Source organism: Delphinapterus leucas, chromosome 5 (assembly GCF_059928025.1).
Source record: "Delphinapterus leucas isolate spDelLeu-1000000601 "Yukka" chromosome 5, BTC_Dleu_Yukka2, whole genome shotgun sequence".
Taxonomy (NCBI): domain Eukaryota; kingdom Metazoa; phylum Chordata; class Mammalia; order Artiodactyla; family Monodontidae; genus Delphinapterus; species Delphinapterus leucas.
The window spans coordinates 102,856,075-102,878,173 of record NC_143133.1 but is presented as its reverse complement, the minus strand read 5'-3'; the positions used below and the strand labels follow the sequence as shown (position 1 = coordinate 102,878,173).

At 36.3% G+C, this 22,099-nt stretch overlaps 1 protein-coding gene across 1 annotated transcript in view; it reads right to left on the bottom strand.

Moving 5' to 3' along the window:
• Positions 1 to 20,971, bottom strand: part of MAP9 (microtubule associated protein 9) — a 36,976-nt gene extending 16,005 nt beyond the window's left edge. Inside the window, 9 exon segments of the mRNA XM_089912295.1 lie at positions 932 to 1,002; positions 2,775 to 3,010; positions 4,736 to 4,829; positions 11,993 to 12,222; positions 12,327 to 12,405; positions 17,184 to 17,185; positions 18,265 to 18,573; positions 19,663 to 19,747; positions 20,487 to 20,971. Of these exon segments, the coding sequence (XP_089768421.1) occupies positions 932 to 1,002; positions 2,775 to 3,010; positions 4,736 to 4,829; positions 11,993 to 12,222; positions 12,327 to 12,405; positions 17,184 to 17,185; positions 18,265 to 18,573; positions 19,663 to 19,747; positions 20,487 to 20,561 (1,181 nt within the window). The 5' untranslated portion in view covers positions 20,562 to 20,971.
• Positions 20,972 to 22,099: the final 1,128 nt, after the last annotated feature.

Here is a 22,099-nt window from a genome sequence, read left to right as displayed (position 1 = left end):
TAGGTTTTAATAGTTCCTTATGTTATTTTGCTACATAAACCATCTTAAATATAAAGTTAGACTAGTAACCTCTATTTCAGGGTTGGTGGGAAAATCTGGCCCCCCATCTATTCTAGTATATAAAGTTTATTGCACCCTGGCTTTTTCATTTATTTGCATAATGCCAACAGTGTCTTCCCTGCTACAATAGCAGAACTGGGTAGTTACAACAGAGACCATATGGCCTACAAGACCTGACATATGTACTAACTCACGAATTTACAGAAAATGTTTGCTGACCCCTGTTATATTTGACTAATGATAATTTAAAAAATTCACAAGGTTTTGAATAGCATTTATGAATTCTTATCATTTTAATAAACCAACTTAGTCCATAGAACCTCTAAGTTTAAAGTACAACTTTTCATGTGTTGGACAAAGACATTTAATAGAGAAGGTGAATGCTGGACTTCAGCTTTATTACCACTGTATATCTACTGTCTCAGGAAAAATAGGAGAAAGAAACTATATCCCAGGAGCAATGTAGAACATAGAGGATCCTTAATCAATTCCTTTTTTTTTTTTTTTTTTGCGGTACGTGGGCCTCTCACTGTTGTGGCCTCTCCCGTTGCGGAGCACAGGCTCTGCGGCCATGGCTCATGGGCCCAGCCGCTCCGCGGCATGTGGGATCTTCCCGGACCGGGGCACGAACCCGCGTCCCCTGCATCGGCAGGCAGACTCTCAACCGCTGTGCCACCAGGGAAGCCCATCAATTCCTTTTTATAAATGAATATATTCAACTAGGGGGATTTACCATGAAGTAACTACTTCATTCTTCTCATATGAAGAAAATTAAGTAACACCAAATGAAATTTACTGTACAGAAGTTAAACTAAAACTAGTTTTCTTGGAATGTAAACCCATAACTGAGGAAAAATGATAACTTTATTACCTGCCAGATGCATTGGATGCTCTATTATTTGTTGACTTTTTATTCTTCATATTTCTATCTTGAATTATTTTCTATTAAATAGAAAAAGCCAAAGACGGATTACTCACTGTATCGATCACAGTTAGACTTAGAGGCCAATCTTCAAGTAAATCGATGTTTTTTAAGCATCTACTATGTGTCAAGTATAGCTGGCACCAGGAACAAATAAGGATATTACATTTTAGGGAGGTTGACTGGCAATAAACACGTAAACTAATGTCACTCATGAAGGAGATAAACTAGGGTCCAGTGACAGTGACAGAGTGGAGTTGACGAGCCACAATAATGAATTTGGTCAGGGAAGGCCTCCCTGAAGGCTCGACATCAGAGCTCAGACAAATGATGAATAACAAAGGCCACAAGATGTTCTATGGACAGCTTGATAATTTTGAGAAACCAAAAAAGGTGAAAGATGCTGAGGCACAGTGAATGGCAGGGAAAGCTGAGGAGTATAAGGTCCGGGAAGAATCGTATGAGATCTCCAGTGGTGAGGAGTCTGCTTTTTATTCCATGGGGAGAATCCAACAAAGAGACCTTAGAGGGGAATGATTAATCAGACTTCAGATCACTCAGTAGAGAGTAAGAATAAAGCCAAGGATTCATTCAAAAGAAATATGCTATAATCTTGTTATATATAAATCACCTGTTCTAATTTAGAATTACCTCTGTTAAACATTTCTAAGGCCTGTCTATAAATTCCAGAATACCCTTCTTCCTTTTAAGGAATAACTTTTCTACTTTACATGGACAGATGGGTGCTAACACTAAAGTGAGAGCAGATGTAAACACATCCCTAACTTGGCATTAGAGCTTTTTCCTAAGGAAACTGGTTAAGGACAATATACCTGGAATGCGGCTTAATGAACCTTCTCCATAAAATTTAATAAAAACTTAATACTCTGTTTATAAAAGTCCTGTTCAATCACAAGTTTTCAGCTAACTGTTATCTTCCCTAGTAATAAGTATACATAGCCACCAATTAACTGCAGGAGAAACTGCATAAAGAAAATTTAGGAGAAATAGGGCTTCCCTGGTGGCGCAGTGGTTGAGAGCCCACCTGCCGATGCAGGGGACACGGGTTCGTGTCCTGGTCCGGGAAGATCCCACATGCCACGGAGCGGCTAGGCCCATGAGCCATGGCCACTGAGCCGGCGCGTCCGGAGCCTGTGCTCTGCAACGGGAGAGGCCACAACAGTGAGAGACCCGCATACCACACACACAAAAAAGAAAATTTAGGAGAAATAAAGACTAAAAATGCTCCCCATAAATTTTAACAGTATAGTACTCTGGTGCAACGTAGTGTAGGGACAAGTAATCCTACATATCACAAATCTGGTTCTCAAGGTAATAATAATAATATTCCTGATAATGATCCTGTCCATCCATTTAAATAAGTATGGATGCTGATAAACTTTTCTTAAAGATTTTCATTAAAATTTATAAAATATTTTAAAATGATATCCAAAGGAATATCCTTCACTAACTCAAAACCTTAGAAATTATTCCAGACAGCTGCATTTTTATAACATGAAGACCTACAGAAACATACCCACTTCTGGGGGTATGTTAAAAGTATATTATGATCATATACTTCTGTTAACTTTTAATGAAATGTTGGGTTTTATTATTTTCACTGCAAACCTTCCCTGAAGTTAAAATTCTATTGAATAAGAATCACTTGACAGTATAATACCATTATTTCCACAAATAATTCAGATGTACCTAACATGGAAGATAAAAATATTTAAAAGCTCTATTTTGAATTTTAAGCTGTAGTATAGAAGGTACAATTTTATATAAATACCTTTGCAGACTCAGTGCATAAGATACTCTGAAGTTGAAACAGTGGTGGATCATCAACTGTTAAGTTATCATTCATAATCAGTTCGGCTTTCTCCTTTTCTTCTTCAAGGTCATCAGTAGTCACTTGACTTTCCTTGGGTTTCTCAAGTGTAGTAACAAAGTCTATCAAAACTGAGCTCTCTTCATTTTCAATTGATTTCAAGGAATTATGGTTTTCAGTGCATTCTTCATTCTGATCTATTTTGTGACAGAGTAACAGAACTAAATCTCCCTTCTGAATTAATAAGGTGGATAACAGATTCATTTGCTTTCTGCTAAATGAAAACTGTCTATAATCTCTTTCTTGCAAAATAATAAATGGAGAAAACTATCATATTCAACTTGAATAAACTTTTTTCCCAAGTGAGCTACAAAAGAAAAAACGGCTACTAAATCTACTAAAGCATTTGACACACCTTAGAAAATGGAATAACAACCCTAAACCATAGACATGCCACAAGCCCTTGTTGGTGTATAAACCAAGTAAGTGAAATGGCAATATCTATTCTATTCAAAAGCCTGTGTTTCTTAGCTGGAGCAAGAGGCACAGATTTCTAAGATACTACAGTTACTAGCAATGCACTTATAATATTGTACAGGTGTAGAGAGAACCAAGAATCAATGCAGTTCTAGAAGAGGCCACCACACAGAGAATAAAGCCATCCTTTATAGAGTTTTACTCCCACTAAGATGCAGTGTTGCCTCTGATACCAAAAGGGCAGGAAAGGAAGGCCTAGTATTTACCCTCTCAGTGCTCAAGGGACAGGCTTAAGCTCTGGCATGGAGGATTCAGTTTTGCTTTTACAGAATTGCTTCTATAATTCTGATTCTACCACACTTTAGAATGTTCAACAGAAAATCAGTGCTTTCTGCGTTGATCACCAACTTTCAGTTCTACTAGGATCCACCTACTGGCCAACCTGTATCTTTACTGTCAAAGTCTTAATTACGAGGCTTTCATTCCAGCCATTTCTGGGGAACTCATTTTATATCTAGGTAAGCTAGATATAATATCACTTTATAATTCCAGTTATACATTCATATTTGGAGACTACTCATGATTCAAAGTATCATTAATGGATTCTTTAGAGCTGCTAATCAAAGTACTCAGTGAAAAGAACAAAGACTTTGGAGCAAAAGATTCAAATTATGGCTCCATCACTGACCTCGGGTATGTTTCCCAATATCTTTGCACTTCAGTTTTCCTCATCCGTAATATGACAAAAGTTATACTACATAGTAAGCACTTAATAAATATAAGTTATACATCCCAGTCTTAAAAACAGCTATGCCTTTAGCTCTCATTAAGTTATATGTCATAAGACTAAGGAAAGAAACAATGTTAACTACTCATACTCACTTTAACTACTCATAGCACTTACTACGTGCTAACGATGGTTCTGTTCTACATGCTTTACATGTATTAAAACTAATTTAATTCTCATAACCACCCTACTCTTATTAAGCCCATTTTAAAGAGCAACATACAGGGCCAGAAAGGTTAGTTACTTTCTCATGTAGTTGTACCTAGATTCAAATCCAGCTTAGCCTCACTCTAAAAGTTCACCTAACCATTATGCTGACTATTGCAGCAACGCCTACATAATAATAGCTCACATTTAGTGAATACTCTACTTGTGCCAGGAATTGAGTTAGTGGCTAAAATGCATAGTATCACTTAATTTTCACAATAGCCTTATGAGATTGGTCTTATTATAACTTGGGGGATTGAGGCATTGAGACATGAAGTTCTGCATCTACAATCACATGGTTAATAAATTGTATTTTGGGGATTAAAACTCAGGCAAACACAAACATATATTGTTCCTATAACTGTGTAAAGTATTATTTCTTTTACAAATAGCATTCTAAGCAATACAGAGTTCATAAATAAAATAAGGTAGAATAACTTGATATAATCACCTGTGATGGAGGATCTTTCCCCAGATACTGGTGAAGAGGAATTTCCGAGACTTTCTTTAAGGGATGATGATGATAGACTTGTTAACCATGCATCCTATTTAAAGAAAATGTATTTACTAGTAAGTTTAGTTCTCAAGATTTGTGGGGGGCAATAGGATTATTAAAACTACTTCATAACTCTGAAATCTGCATTATTAGTTTTCTGCTAAACACCAAAAGTAAGTCAAAGGAGGTTATAATATGCTTTACTTTCAAGCCTTTATATCTTGATCATCAATAGGTCACTAAGAGCTATTCCAGTTCTTTAACTGAAACCTCTATGTTTTCAAAACTCCTACTGCTCTAAAATCAAATCTCAGAAATATTTAAGGTAAATATTTGACATGTTTTTCTCTAAGTATATATTTTCCTAGAAAGTATAAAGGAAATAGTAGGTAAAAACCCTTAGTTTCAAACAAATATTACTTGTTGACCAAATGAAAGCAATTTATAAAACCAAGTAGACAGTTACTTCCAAATATTTTAGATAAAAAACTACATAGATTTCATACACTTTAGTTTTCCTCAAAATTCCTATATCTGAATTAAAATAATTATTATATATGAAATGAAGTAATTATATTTGTGTGTATAAATTAAACATCTCTTTATAGAATAATACTCTAGTCTAAAGGTGATGATATTATAATGTAAGAAGTTTGATTTTGTTGCACAGATAATAAATTTTAATTTTCTTTCCCATAATATTTACAAAGAAAATTATATGTCAAAAGCAATAGAGAGAAACCATCTGGGCAGATGGCAGAAGGGCTCAAACACTGGAGTCTACCCTGCGAAGGGAAGATTTACCCAAGGAGACTTACAAGTTAGTAGCCTTTTTCCTGAGGAAATTCCCCCAACTGTGCAGCTTAGTAGAAGGCTGCAGCATTACTAAACTGGCTTGAGGGGTCAGAAGATAAGAGTTTAGGACTAGAAGATCAGGCAATAAATTTGGAGAAGAGCTGCAGAAGGCATGAACCCCAATATCTGCATATAAATCCACCTCAAACACTTGGATCATCTATGCATGGCATGGGAAAGACCTCAGAGGGTCCTGTAAAATCACAGTAGCTAGAAAGTGAAAAATCTAAGCAGAGATTTCAGTCAATGTCCATGGCAAAGGGAGACAGAGCTGGGAATTTGTCTAGCCATAATATCTTTGTGCTAGAGCACATGTTCAGAGGAACATAACAGAATCCAGAATCTCTACAACATATCATTCATAATGTTCAGTAGTCAATCAAAATGTTAATAAAAAAAAATGGTGACACATACTCATGAAAACAAAAACAACAAAAGCAGTCTATAGTAACCAAGCCAGAGATGACCCAGATGTTGCAATTAGCAAACAAGAACTTTAAAGTAGGGATTATAAATATGTTCAAGCACTTAGGAGGAGATATATACATAGTGGCTGAATAGATAGGGTACCTTATTATTAGATACAGAAAATACAAAAAATACCAATGGAAATTCTAGAGTTGAACACTACTAAAATTAAAAAAAAAAATCACTGATAGACTTAACAGCAGATCAGGAATGGTAGAAAAAGGCAGTGAACCTGAAGACAGAACAATACAACTTATTCAATCTAAAAAAACAAAGGGAAAAAAGATTAAAGAAACATGAAAGAAATTTAGAGATCAGTGAGACATATCAAAAATTTCAATGTGCATGTAATTATAAACAAGAGGAAGGAAAATAAAACAGAAAAAAATTTTAACTTCCCATCTGCATGGAAAGTATCAGTTTACAAATCCTGAAATCTTGACAAAACCCAAGCAGGATAAATATAAAGAAAACCACACCTAAGTACCCCATAGTCAAATTGTTGTAATTCAAAGAAAAAAGACTAAACCTTGAAAATAATTCTGAAAGCTGCCAGAAAAAAACAAAACATTGTATAATGAGGATAGCAAAATAAATTTTTGCTGATTTCATAACAGAAATAATAGAGGCCAGGAACAATGGAAACCTATAAAGAGCTGGGGATAGGAGAAGGAAACTGTCAGCCAAGAAGTGTATATTCAACTAAGTCATCCTTCAAAAATGAAGATAAAGTGAATATGTTTTACATAAGAAAAGACTGAGAGAATCGATCACTGGCAAACCAAGAAATGCAAAAATAAGTTTTTAAGATTGAAGGGAAATAACACTAGAAGGTAATCTGGATCTATAGGAAGAAATGAAGATCCATAGAAATGGTATATATATCTAAGAAAACTATAAATGTTTATTCTTTTCTTCTTTTAGTTCTTTAAAAGTCTAAGACAGGGCTTCCCTGGTGGTGCAGCGGTTGAGAATCCACCTGCCAATGCAGGGGACACGGGTTCATGCCCCAGTCCGGGAAGATCCCACATGTCACAGAGCAGTTGGGCCCGTGAAACACGGCCACTTGAGCCTGTGCGTCCGGAGCCTGTGCTCCGCAATGGGAGAGGCCACAACAGTGAGAGGCCCGCGTACCACAAAAAAAAAAAAAAAAAGTCTAAGAAAAATGTTTAAAAGGCTCTTTAAAGAAACGTTATAACTCTGTGTTGTGGAAATTATATCATATGTAGGAGTAATATACATGACATCAACAGCATGATGGATGAGGGAGTATATGGAACTATACTGTTACAAGGTTTCTATTTTAAATGTGAAACAATACAGTGTCAACTGTATTGTGATCATTTATAGATGCATTTTGTAATCCATAAGACAACTACTAAAAATATAACGCAAATAGGTATAGTCAAAAGGCAACAGAGAAAACTAATGGAAAACTAAAACCTATGTGATTAAAATAGGCAAGAAAGAAGTTATAGAGGAACAACTTCAATTTTAAAAAAATAGATAAAATAAATAGAAAACAAACAGTAACAAATTGGCCCTAAGTGTACTTACATTAAATGTATATGGACTGGATTTCCCTGGTGGCGCATTGGTTAAGAATCCACCTGCCAATGCAGGGGACACGGGTTCAAGCCCAGGTCTGGGAAGATCCCACATGCCATGGAGCAACTAAGCCCGTGAGCCACAACTACTGAGCCTGTGCTCTAGAGCCCGTGAGCCACAATTGCTGAGCCTGAGAGCCACAACTACTGAAGCCTGTGCACCTAGAGCCCGTGCTCCACAACAAGAGAAGCCACCATGATGAGAAGCCCGCACACCACAACAAAGGGTAGCCCCCCGCTTGCCATAACTAGAGAAAGCCCATGCAAGCAATGAAGACCCAATGCAGCCAAAAATAAAATAAATAAATTTATTAAAAAAAAGTATATGGACTAAACACTCATAAATGGAATAATGGATTCATAAGTAGATCGCAATTAAAAAGCAGATTGTCAGACTTGATAAAAAAGTAATACCAAACTGCTATTACAAGAGTCATTTAAAGAAAAAGATTGTTTGAAAGGAAAATTATGGAAAAAGTTATACCATGCAAATACTGAAATGTTGAAATGTCAGGCAAAACAAACTGCAAGATATGAAGCATTACCAGAGATACAAAAATTTCGTAAGGCTAAATAGGGTCAAGAACTAATAATGATGAATATGTATGTGTCTAATTACAGAGTCATGGAATGCTGACAGAACAAAAAGGAAGTACAGAGAAATTCACAAACATAATTGGAGATTTTAACACACTCTATTTAGTACATGGTAAATCAACTAGACAAAAATTCAGTAAGAAAGGAGAAGATCTGAATGACACTACCAACCATCTTGACCAAACTGAAATTACAGAACGTTATATCTAACACCTGCAGAACACACATTCTTTGTTAATACAAATGAAACCTTTCACAAGACACACTTAGTCTGGGCCATAAAAAAAAAACGCAACAATTAAAAAAAATGTGAATTCATATAAGATATATTCTTTGATCATAATAAAATTAAATTATAAATTTATGCAAGAATATATCTAGAGAAGATCTAATATGTGGAAATAAAATCATTCACCATAAAATAACCATTTGGCCAAAAAAGAGATCACAAGGAAAATTAGAAAATGTATTTAAAGGAATGATAATGAAAATAAATGGCATCAAAAAAATTGAGTGCTGCTAATCAGTGCATTAGAGGAAAATTTATAGTTTTCAAAGGTTTTGATAGAAAGGATGAAAAGCTTAAAATGGATGGACACATTTTCTAACTTAAAGGTAAGCAAATTAAACCCAAAGAAAATAAAAGAAAGAAATAATAAAGTGAAAATCAATGAAATTGGAAACAAACAACAGAGAAAGCTAACAAAGCCAACACTGGTTCTTTTAACAGAGTTAAAGTTTTAACAGAACTGAGCAATGCCTATCAAAATTTAACAAGAAAGAAAACACAAACTACATATTAGAAATGAAAGATGGAATGTCATGATAATTTTACTGTCATCAAAAGGATAAGGGAATATCACAACCAACTTTATAAATTCAACATCTCAGATAAAGTGGATACATTTCTAAATAGACACAAATTACCAAACTGATGAGAAAATCTGGATACCAAATATTTACGCCCCCCCCCAAAAAATCAAACTTAGTGTCAAAGACCTCTCCACAAAGAAAATTCTAGGCCCAGATAATTTCGCTGGTGAATTCTCTCAATTAAGGGGAAAATGATACTAAACTTTTGGTTTCATACCAAACAAACTTTTAGAAAATAACGGAGGAAGAGACATTCCCCAATTCATATGATACTCACACCTGATAACAACATTATAAGGAAAAAATTATAGTCAACTTCCATAAATATTGATGTAGAAGTCTTAACAAAATATTAAAAAATCAAATCCCACACAAAAATAGTCTACTATGATGGACTAGATTTTATCCCAGGAATAATGAGTTAATTTAACATATAAACATAGATATATATCATCATACAAACACACACACACACACACACACACACGCACACACACAAATGAAAGGTGGGAAGTGAGGTTGTAGCGAGAAAGAAAATGTCATCCTTTCGATACCCAGCTGTGACATTTGCAGGAAGGTAAGGCAATAGGGAGAGAAGTGCAGTGTCATGTGAAAGCTTATACAAAGTTAAAGAGGCTTCAGCATAGTTGAATGTGGATGAAAATAGACTCTTCCGGAGCCAAAGATTATAGACATAGGAGAGAGAAGGGTTGGACAAAAAATAAATGGGAAACCCCTGAAAATGTGGGCTTAAAGAAGATTCAGAGCATGGTCAGGAAAATTTTATAATGAGGAATAAGGAAAATTTAGACTATTAAAAACAGAAGTATCTAATATACCCAACAAAGATAATAGCTCTACAATATGGGCTATGTTATAGTCATTAAGGTGAACATAGTCTCAAGATCACCCAGCAACATGGAAACACGTCATGACCTAATGTTAAGAGATTAAACCAAAAAGCATGATACAACACATTGTGAATGTTAAGATGACAAATATTATAAAAACAAGTATAGAAAAACAGCCCAAAAGTGGAGTAAGAATAATGAATATAGTTGTCATTAGGTGATGGGATTATGGGTAGATATTTTTCAATTAAATTTTCTGTCATAATATAATGTTACTTTAATAAGTTTAGGAATACTTTTTTCTTTAATCAAGGGATATAGAATACATCACAAAGAGCAATTAAAGTTAGGTATCACTACCAGTTTGAATAGTGTTCCCTCAAAATTCATGTCTACCCCGAATCTCCGAACGTGATCTTATTTGAAAATAAGGTGTTTGCAGATGGAATTAGTTAAGATGAGAATCTACTGGAGTAGGGCAGACCCTAAATCAAATGACTGGTGTCTTGTTTTAGAGAAAAGTGAGGGAAGACACAGAGACCCAGGGAAGAAGACCATGGGTTGACGGAGGCAAGGACTGGAGTGATGCCGCTACAAGCCAAAGACAACCAAAGATTTCTGACAACCACCAGAAACTGGAAGAAGCAAAGAAGGATTCTTCCCTAGAGCCTTCAGAGGGAACATGGCCCTGTTCACACCCTGATATTGGATTTCTGACCTCCAGAACTGAGAGAACTTCTGTTGTTTTAAGTCATCTAGTTTGTGGCAATTTGTTACAGCAGCTACAGTGAACTAACACAATATCCACTTGACCAGATGATTTTATTAAACATAAAATAATTGTTTGGTTTTGATAACACCCTCTCTTCACCTGATTTTCAGAACAAATTAGGACATAGCACATTGAAGTCAGGCAGACTTACATCAAATTGCCAGCTTTTCTGGTAAAGCTAACCTACAGGATAAGAGTGGAATCAGAGCCTACTGTGCTCATACTTCTACCTGAATTGGAGAGATTCTTCTGTTTAGTTGTGATACAAAGGACTTCCTCTGTCTGCCTTTGTACCACCTCCCAGGGAGCAGATCTTTTCTCACATCAGTAACACATAGGAGTCAGGAGAAGAAAGAAGCTTAGCCAGTACTGTTTAGTTCCTTTTCTCTGATCTGCTCAAGCAGATTGTGGAGTAGGAATGTTCTTCCCATACTTATCCCTTCTGAAATGTGAGGTGGAACTTCTCTAACCATAGTGAAATGTAAAGACAGGCGGCCAAGTGTTCTTCCCTAATAACAATACACAGTAAACTCCTGATGAAGTCCTGAAGGATCACATCTCAAGCAGACTGTGGAGTAGGAATGTTCTTCCCATACTTATCCCTTCTGAAATGTGAGGTGGAACTTCTCTAACCATAGTGAAATGTAAAGACAGGCGGCCAAGTGTTCTTCCCTAATAACAATACACAGTAAACTCCTGATGAAGTCCTGAAGGATCACATCTACATCCCTTCTGGTATATCCCAAAAAATATAGGACTGTGCCGTGAACATTCAGTATACATTTGTTGAGTGATTAAAACCAAATGAATAAAATGACACTGGCCATAAATTACACAATTCAAAGATATGTAAATAAAAACTCTTGCAATTAAAGTGTTGCATAGATTCAAAAAGGCAAGTTTTTTTCACATTTTACTTTCTCTGAAATTGGATGCATCGTATGTTACAGTTTAGCAGTTTTCTTCTTTCTTAGCAGTATATAAAATAGTGCTGTATTTTTGCTATACCTTACAATTGAGTTTTAGATCCAATAAAATATATTTTTAAAAACTTAAAATTATTTCCTTATCAATTGCTGAAGAAATCATGTAACACACACACACATGCACGCTCACACACAAATATTCTTTCTCTCATAATCAGATGCAAAAACCTGAATTAGAAACACAGTTTAGCAGTAGCGCTAACCTCAGGGTCAAGGTTTTCAGAGAATGCATTTTTCTCAGCTTCTGGTTGTCTGCCATTCAGCCCTAGGAGTAATGAAGGTGCAGAATATGCCTCTAATTCTTCATGGAGGGCAGTGTCTTTGTCTTCTCCTAGCCTGTCTTTCTCCTCCCTGTGGCTGTGCTTTTTCAACATGCTCCTTGGCCGAGGTGAAGGCTTAAAGTGGTTGTCTGCTTCAAGGCTGCTGTTATTTTCTGCAGAAAAATACAATGTTTTAATGCATTAAATACAATTTAATACACTAAAAAATACATTTTTTAAATGACCACGGCTTCTCCTACACCGCAGGTGCCACCACACTTCCCTCCTGTGCCCAAGCACCTTGGCTTTCTATCCTGGAGAGTCTAGAAGAAGCCCACACCCTTCTCTACACAGAACTCCAGAAAGTACAAGTAGGCGATAGTTCATAATCAAATAATTTTTTTTTAATGGCTGCCATCCTGGAAGTAACTAGTATACTTCACTTTTGTGAGTAAACTCATCAACTCTCATAGTACTAAAAAAAATTTTTTTTTTAACAAACAAAACCAAACTGCTTCAGTTTCAGCCTTTATAAAATGAGGCAGTTCATCCATCAAAACCTTTATTGAGTATCTGCTGCCAGGCCCCATACACATCACTCACATTAATGGACCTCAGAATCAAGACACTGGCAATGGCCCTGTCCAAGGATTTTAGAGGTTGGGAAAGGAGACGATTCTAAACAAATAAAATTATAAGACAAAGGTAAGTGCTGTTATAAGCATAAAGATGATGTCAGTACAGGGAGTAGAAGAGCCAAATGTCCCTGGAAGGAGGAACAGACAACTGGATAACTTGTGAGCTGCTGTTCTCTGAGTCCATAAAACCTCTCCAGCAGTTATTAAAATTTCTCAGTTACTATTTCATCACTTCTAAGTTTAAAACAACAATCTAATGCTGGTATACTTCCAGCCCTCAAAACATGATAAGAAACATTTTTCCATGAACTTTTCCCTAAATTTTACCTGTTATACATATCCATCTCTCCATTGTTCTACCAATGTATTCTTCTGATGAAACTTCAAAACTGAACTAATTAATACCTTTATCCTTTTTATCTATAAGTCGAGTTATAAATCCTGCTAAAAGATTCTACAACCATAGGTAATTGGAACCACTATAAATGTTTCATTACCAATTTTAGGTATGTCCTAAACTCTGGTCAAATGTCCAATCCCAAATCCAAGAGTCATCTTAGATTCCTCCCTCAAAATCCAAAGAATCACAATACCCTATCCATTCTACTTGCTAAATTTCTCTCTCATTTATCTCACTTTCTACATCCCCACTCTCAGTTCCTCATCCACTCTTGCCTAGATTACTGCCTCAGTGATATTTATAAAACACAAATCAGATCACATCACTCCTCCCCACAAAATTTTTCAATGGCTCCCCATCAGCCAGTCTTACAGAATGAAAAGCTCATTGCCTCTGAACAATATGTTTCATGGTTTTGTCTCTGGCTACCTGTGCTGCCTCATCACTGACACACCCACTTAGTAATCTGTCCTGAAATGCTGGGCTCACTGTCCTTCTGCAGCTGTGCCACATGCCTCCTGCCACCAGAGCTTGCTACCCAAGCTCTCCCTCTGCCTAGGATGTCCACTTCCTGTTTCTCCTCCTGAAAAATGCTTGCCTGTCTTTAGAACCTCAGTTTAAGCAGAATATTGTATAATGCCTGGTTCTGAGTCATTTTTTTTATTGTGGTAATAACACTTAATAGGAGATCCACCCTCTTAACAAATTTTCAAGTGCATATTACAGTATTATTAACTAAAGGCACAATGCCAAAAGGCAGAGCTCTAAAACTTATTCATCTTGCATAACTGAAACTTTACATCTGTTGACTAGCAACTCCCATTTCTCTCTCCCTCCACCCCCTCATAACCACCATTCTACCCACTCTCTGTATGGGGTTGCCTATTTCAGATATTTCATATTTGAATCTTGTTCTGACACTTATTAGCATTGTAAACTTACACGAATCAGATAACCGTCACACACCCCAGTTTTCCTATAGGTAGAATTAGCTAAGATTTGCTAAAGTTCTCATGGGACTTGAGTAAGATAATACATACAAAGCACACAACACAGTGCCTGACACATGGGAAGTGCTCAATGAATATCAATGATTGTATAGACATTTCCTGTTCTGGTTTGTCCACCACTCCTGTTTTCTTTTTGGGTATCCTCTCCTCCTTTCTATCCATGTGATTCTGTGGGTTAATAAATATCTCCTCCATACCTCAGTGAGGATGATGGGCATGTGATGTAGCCCTCTCCTTCCTGTGCAGCTTATCACAGAAACTTCATTTCCCCTGACCACAGCAGGCAGTCAGGAGGTCAGGATTTTTCTACTTGGAGTTGGTGGATATGCCTTTAAGGCCACAGAGCTGGAAGGATGTGATTTAGAGACCACTAGTGGCATTCTCTGCTGCCAAGTGAAGGGCTGTCTGAGACAAAGAAACCAAATGACAGAAAAATGGACCAAGGGATGGAATTAATGGGGCAGTGACAGTGCAGGAGGAGAGAATGAGAGGGTCAGGGAGGGAGGACAAAAGTAAAAAGAGAGAATCCTGATGATATAGCAATACCGATTCTCTACACTTAATCACACCTAAAGCAAGGACTTCTGACATCCATGCTCAACACAGGGATAAACTCTTTCCACTGATGTTTGAATTGGGTCATTTGCATCTGAGAGTCCTGACTACAGGTATTATTATTTGTCAGTTATAGCTATTGACACCAGCTCCTCTAGGAAGCCTTCCCTGATGCCCTCCGGTAAATTTAGATGCCCACTTTCCTGTGTTCTTACTATACCTTTTATACACCTTCCCACCAAATTGTAAAGTCTTTGCTATGGTCTGAATGTTTGTGTCTCCACCCAATTCTTATGTTGAAATCTTAACCCCAAAAGTGACGTATTAGGAGGTGAGGCCTTTGGAAGGTGATTAAGTCATGAGGGTAAAATCTTCATGAATGGGATTAATGCCCTTAAAATAATGCTCTACAAAGTTCCTTTGCCCTTTGTACCACATAAAGATACAATGAGAAGCCTACAACCCGGAAGAGGGCCCTATCCAACCATGTGAGCCCTGTGATTTCAGACTTCCAGCCTCCAGAACTGTAAGAAATAGGTTTCTGTTGGTGATAATCTACCCAGTCTGTGGTATTCAGTTACAGCAGCCCGAACGGACTAAGACAGTATTGGAGGATTGGTACTAGGTCTTTGTAATGCCACAGTGATAGCTACTATCACAGTGCTTGTAACAGTGAAACATATTGTACCCACAATAAATATGTGGGATAAGTAAAATGATCTGCTTATGAACAAATGCTGAATAATAAAATGAATAGTAAAAGCATTTATAGAGTACTTAATTTATGCCAAGATTGCTCTAAGCACTTCAAATACATGAACTCAATTTAATTGCCTCAAACCCCTAGTGGTGGTTCAAATATTGTCTCCATTTTACAGGTAAATAAAATGAGGAACAAAGAGGTCATGTGCCCATAGTCATAAACTCTAGTTTGTGGGATTAAAGCAGGAGCACCCAGACTCCAATGCTAATGTAGTCAAGGTTCTCCTGCTTTAAAGTTAAAATAAAAACAGCATAACCTGTAAAAATTACTTTCTACAATCACTACCAATGTGACCACTACCTGATAAAAGTGAAAGAGTCTGATTATTGTACTAGTTACAGCAGACAAGCAAGAACAAAGGAAACTTTCAGGTTCTAATATTTTTATAAAGCATTAAGTGATACTCAGCAATATCTCACCACATTAAAAATATTAAGTTCTAAACTCTGTAAGAAAAACAAGTCTAAAAATTTAGAGAAGAATAAAGCTAAGCTCATTAACCACTTTCCTTCTTTAATGAATGAATTATTCATTTAAACATTCAAATACTTAACAAATTCTACATGCCAGGCACTAACCAGCAGCCTCAAGTTTTTTCTTCAACTTGAATAACCTAGGAATAATGATTTTAATATATTTTATATCAAAATTCCACTTCCAGAAGCATCATCAAGTTTTCAGAAAGAAAAAAAAATACATCTATACATTATCAAAATGTTTTATTTTACAATCAAATGTAAATGATTACTTGTTTTGGTAATTTTTTTATCCTACATATACTGAATTGCAAATGGTTAATGATTGTTTAAAACTACAGTATTCCACATTTAGAATCCTGAGCTATCTTGTGGTCAAAATACAGTATTTCTCTAGTTATTTTAATTTGTCACAGGTTTTAAAAAAGATATTAAATGGGTGGATTATTGCTGATTATCTACCATAAAGTTCTAATTATATACTTCTATCTATATCAGACTAATTTTTAGCTTCTATAATATGCTCACATTTTCTTATTAACCTAATGAAAAGCTTTTTAGAATCAGGACAAATAGGATAAACGTAATCCATAAAACTAGGTTTTTAAACTCAACTAAGACTAGGAAACACTGCATATTCTTTCCTGAAGATTCACCGTGCATATGTCTTTATTAACAGTTCCAAGAAGTTCATAAAGAAATTGGTTTAAAATTCCTATAACTCTGTTTTCCCCTCAATACAAACTGTGGAACATACTTTGGGAAATGGTGATGTAATGGATTATTCACTCTTTGATTACATTTCCCTTCTCTCCATTTTTGATTTTACTCAGTACACTGGGAAGGTACATTTTAACAAGTTAATTGTGTTTCATTAGGCCTTGTGCTTACACTTTTGTAGAAGTTTATAGTTTGAGACATACTTCAGTAGATTCTTAAAACAATTCTGTAGGAAAGGAGAGCAGGTTTCCTCCCCCTCCTCATGAAGACAGTGAGGCTTACCCTACGGCTGAGGTCACACATAATTAACTTGCAGTAGCTTTTCCCCTAGTATCCCTGCTTGCTTTTATCTTCTCCTCATTTGAAAGTGGATGGAATTGTGGGGGTGGAAAAAGGAGTGTCTGAAATATAGCTTTGCCTAAGGTTACCAGTGCTATTATGTAAAGTATGAAATACTTACCAGTACCATATTTAATGATGATATGAAGGAAAGAGGTTTTTGTGAAGGTTAGCATCAACTACTATTTTTTCTATAGAACATAAAAAGACTGGAAGATTCCAAATCCTTAAACTTCTATGCCCTTGTTTCTGCGTGACAGCCCAGGGGATGTCACAGCAGTTGGTGCCTGCTTCACTCCATCTCTGCTGCACTATGCACAGAGCTCAGTAGAACTGTGAAGAAACTACTGTAATCACACCAGAAACATCCCCACAGAAAATTGAGTTTTAGTGGATTTTCCTGAGGAACAGAGAAACCAAATGGAGATTCTCTTTTCTTAAGGAAAATCTGGAGGCTTAAACAATGACAGCAACAACACCTACCCCCACCACCCCCTTCAAATATACAAATGCCAAACAAATATTCTGGCAAATGGCTGTATGGAAATGATTATTGTTTTAAGGACTAGCCTCAATGCTGCTATAACCCTGATGTCTGGAGTGTGAAATGGATTAGAAAGGATTCCATTGTAGTTCCACTGCTAAAAACAAAATTGGAGCTCACAGGCCTAGGCAAGGTTGGACCCAGGAGCTTTGGAGCCACAGCTGTGGATGACTGAAGGTACTTTGGCCAGCTATCAGGCACTAGCAGAGATATAAAACTGAACGTACAACTGGACATCAGAATTATGGTTTTTCTCTATGGTTCTATTATTTTTATTTATATCTGTAAAATTGAAAGGTTAAGTCTGATTTTTTTTTCTTAAATATCAACTAGCCACCATATGCAGTGGTTAAGAATCCGCCTGCCAATGTGGGGGACACGGGTTCGATCCCTGGTCTGGGAAGATCCCACATGCCACGGAGCAACTAAGCCCATGCACCACAACTACTACTGAGCCTGTGCTCTAAAGCCCGTGAGCCACAGCTACTGAACCCATGCAGCACAACTACTGAAGCCCGCACGCCTAGAGCCCATGCTCCAAAACAAGAGAAGCCACTGCAATGAGAAGCCTGTGCACTGCAACGAAGAGTAGCCCCTGCTCTCCACAACTAGAGAAAGCCTGTGAGCAGCAACGAAGACCCAATGCAGCCAAATATAAATAATAAATAAATAAATAATTTAAAAAATCTATTAGCTACCATATAAAGTATTTTGTGATTATCTTAAAATAAATTTTCAAGAAATGCAATTACAGTAACCTAACAAATTACCTGAAGATGTGCTTTTGATTGGAAGAATTCTAGGTTTCGTTTCCATTTTAATTTTCTCTTTTTCAACTTCTTGTTGTTTATTTTGAGATTCAGATAAGGGATTTACAATCATGCCTTTACCACCATCAGGTGCCATCTCATCATTTTTGATAGAGACTACTGGCTCATCTTTCCTCACATCATTGATTGATTTCTTGGTTTTCAAAAAAGACAGTTTTGGAGAATTCTTTTCTTCATCATCTGATATATGAAAATCATTAATCTTTTTCTTAACTGAATTTTCATCTACTGAGGTGTCAGAAAAATCACCTAAGGAAACTGAAAAATAGAAGAGAAAAAATATTTTCAATAGTGTACTTTAAAGTTTTAAAGATTACATCAATCAAAAAGATTACCTTAAAGACTGGAAATGAATTTACAACTGTGAATAGATTTGCAGCCCTAAAAAACAGCGAACTTTGGCAGGTTTTATTGGCATTAGTAAAATAAAAATTTCAGTTTCATTAATTTATTCAAAACATACTTATCGAGTATGAATAGTTTGTCAAGCCAAGCACTGTGCTTGCTCTGAGAAAACTCCTTCAAAATTTCTTCAAAGTAATAATCAGCCAGGGACATTTAAATTAGATTTTGGACTGTAAAGCTTTTCTTTTGTTTTTCAAAAACTTCATAAAATCAACAATATTTGTAAATGGAAGAATTTGCTAATAATGTTTTTTCATAAAAATTTTGGAAATGCAATTCCATCCATATCACAGTATTAGATTTTACTATGAGAAGAATAATAAAGAATGCTTAACCAAACTATAAAGCAATGATTTAACTATTGTTCTGATTACTTTTACAGAGAACATTGAGAGTTATTCACTGAAAGTATAAAACACTGAATTTCAAGTTTAGAATTTTGTATGTTTATCCTGAAATGTAAAATATTAATATTTTACATAATCAAAAGAAACCAAATTAACCATACAGTACTGATATACTGGGTTTTTTAAACTGATTCCCTTTCATAGCCAAAAAACCCTTGATTTATAAAAAGCATTATAAAAGTGATCCTAACGTGCACAAAGTTTAGTTCTATGGGCCCTAGTTATTACCTCATAGGGTTGACCTTAAAGGTGAACTCGTTATCTCCAATATGGTTTACCACAAACAAGCAAATCTGCTGTCAGTTAAATTTTATTTTCATACACACATTCAGAAAAAAACCAAGGACAATCATACAACTTCTTTAAAATTAAGAGTGGCTTTTTATTCATTAAAAAGTTGGATATCTAAAACCTGTGAATTCATAGGTATTATTTTAACATAGTGATTTTTTTGCAGGGTTGGGCTAAACCTAACTAAAGAAGCAAAAATAAGAGAAGTGGTTTACTTTCCCATGTTCTCACATACCAATCTCATCACTGTCAAAGTCATCTGAGTATTCACAACTTCTTTGTCTGGCTGAGCGAGCTGTAATTGCTTTTATTAGTTCATCCTGAAATGAGATAATTGAAATCAATTTCTACCCAAATGTGGAGGTCTCATATATTGAATTAATTCTTTAAACAAATAATGCTTGATTAATAACTGCCTTAAAACTTAGGTTTCATTCATTTAACAGATATTCACTGAAAGCCTACCTTATGCCATGCACCCAACCCTTAAGACTCAATGCAGAACAACACAGACAATTCCTTTCCTCATGGAGCTTTGGGTTAAATTAAAGAAGACAGACAACACCAAGCAAATGAATTGAAGGACTCAACTTAGGGTTCATTATAAATTGGCATTATGGAAGAAACTGGTATTCTTTATGATCTTTTGTTTCAGCATATTGCTGTTAACAGATGTAATCAATACTGCAAATTTAGAGGCTGAGTTCAAAATTGTAGTGACTGGACAGAGAAAGCCTGAATGTTATAATGTTACACCAGGGGGGAAAAACATTTTTTACATGAAAATGGCAATTAGAAGCTGCTATTAAACTTTTAAAAGCTAATTTAACTTTTAATATACTAAGAACGTAGTATTGAGTTTAGTTTGGTAGTCTTAAAGCCACACAGAAGAGTTGGTAATACTGGAGCCCAAATACAATCATCTGAAAAATTTCAAAAGAAACATAGATTTACTCCAGCTTTACATAGGACTGTTGTATTGAATAGAAGCACTTTCAAGTCCAATATTCCCAATACAGTGTTTACCTTTTAAAATTATTCAAAATAAAAATACTTTACCTGGAAAGTAGTTCTTTTGGTGACTTTTGGACTCTTTGTATATGCCAAAATTGTGCTAAAAACTTCATCAGACATAGTGTTTATTTTAATTCTCTAATTTTATAAAATGGCTAACAAATGATAGGGATAATTCAACCTCTGATGGTGGCTGAAATATATAAAAAACAAATCAGACTTTTTTGCATGCTTGAGAATTTCCATTACTACACTTAGTACTCCCTCCCTGCCCCCAAAGCCAAACCAAAACCAGAAAAGCATCATATGAACATTGAGCTATATCTTCACTTTTAAGTAGCAGAGTAATAAACAGAGTTTTTGTAAAGAAAAAGCAAATTCTACTATCAAACTTGTTTTCAGAAAAATAAAATTCAAACTGAAGTTATCCAAAAATATTTCTACAATTACGTTATTATCCTAAATAAGTTTTACAATTATTGCACTCATTTAAATAATGAGTGCAATAGGTTGTTGCCAATTAAAATAGAAACTTTTTCACCTCTCTTCCATTCAAGAAGTATAATATAGCCTACAAAACAGCCATACTTATTTAAAAGGCTACCAAGAAGACGATTCCCCAACCTTTTTGGCACCAGGGACCAGTTTCGTGGAAGACAATTTTTCCACAGATGGTGGGTGGGGGAAATTGTTCAGGCGGTAATGCAAGCAATGGGGAGTGATGGGGGGCGGCAGATGAAGCTTCGCTCACTCGCCCACCGTTCACCCACTGCTGTGCGGTCCGGTTCCTGGTTCCTAACAGGGGTCTGCGGCCTGGGGTTGGGGACCCCTGAAGTACAGAAGTCCCCTACATACCAATGAGTTCCATTCCGAGATTGTGTTTGTAAGTCCAATTTGTTCATAAGTCCAACAAATTTAGCCTAAGTACCCAACAGTAGTACAGTACAACAACTAGCATATAGGCGCCGGCATCAGGTGAACAGGCAAGAAGAGTTACTGACTGGAGGAGGGAGAGGAGGTGGGAGATGGAAGAGTTGAAGGATTGTCAGCAATAGGAGACGGAGGGCAAGCTGCAATTTCACTCATGCCTGATGTTGATGGCACATATTCTGCTTCCTGGCTGCATTCAATTCTATCTACCCTCTTGCTTCCGGGCATCCTGGGCTTGAAATAAAGATACTGAACTACTGTGCCCTATACAGTACTGTAAAGTACACAAAAGTACAACCACTTGTAGAGGACGCACACACGTGACAGTGTACACCATACACGTGAACTAACGTACGTGATTGGACGTGAGAACGCAGGTTCGCATCTTTTAAAGTTCGCAACTTGAAGGTTCATAAGTAGGGGAATTAGTGTACATAACTAAGAACATCACCATTTTTTAAAAAAAGTTTACATACAGTGCTGGGAAAGAAAAAGATCATAAATAGTGATATTTTTCCAGCCACTCTTCCCTCTCACAAGTGTTGAAACACTATTAGATAAAACAAAAAGAAGGGCTTCCCTGGTGGCGCAGTGGTTGAGAGTCCGCCTGCCGATGCAGGGGACACGGGTTCGTGCCCCGGTCCGGAAAGATCCCACATGCCGCGGAGCAGCTGGGCCCGTGAGCCATGGCTGCTGAGCCTGCGCGTCCGGAGCCTGTACTCCACAAC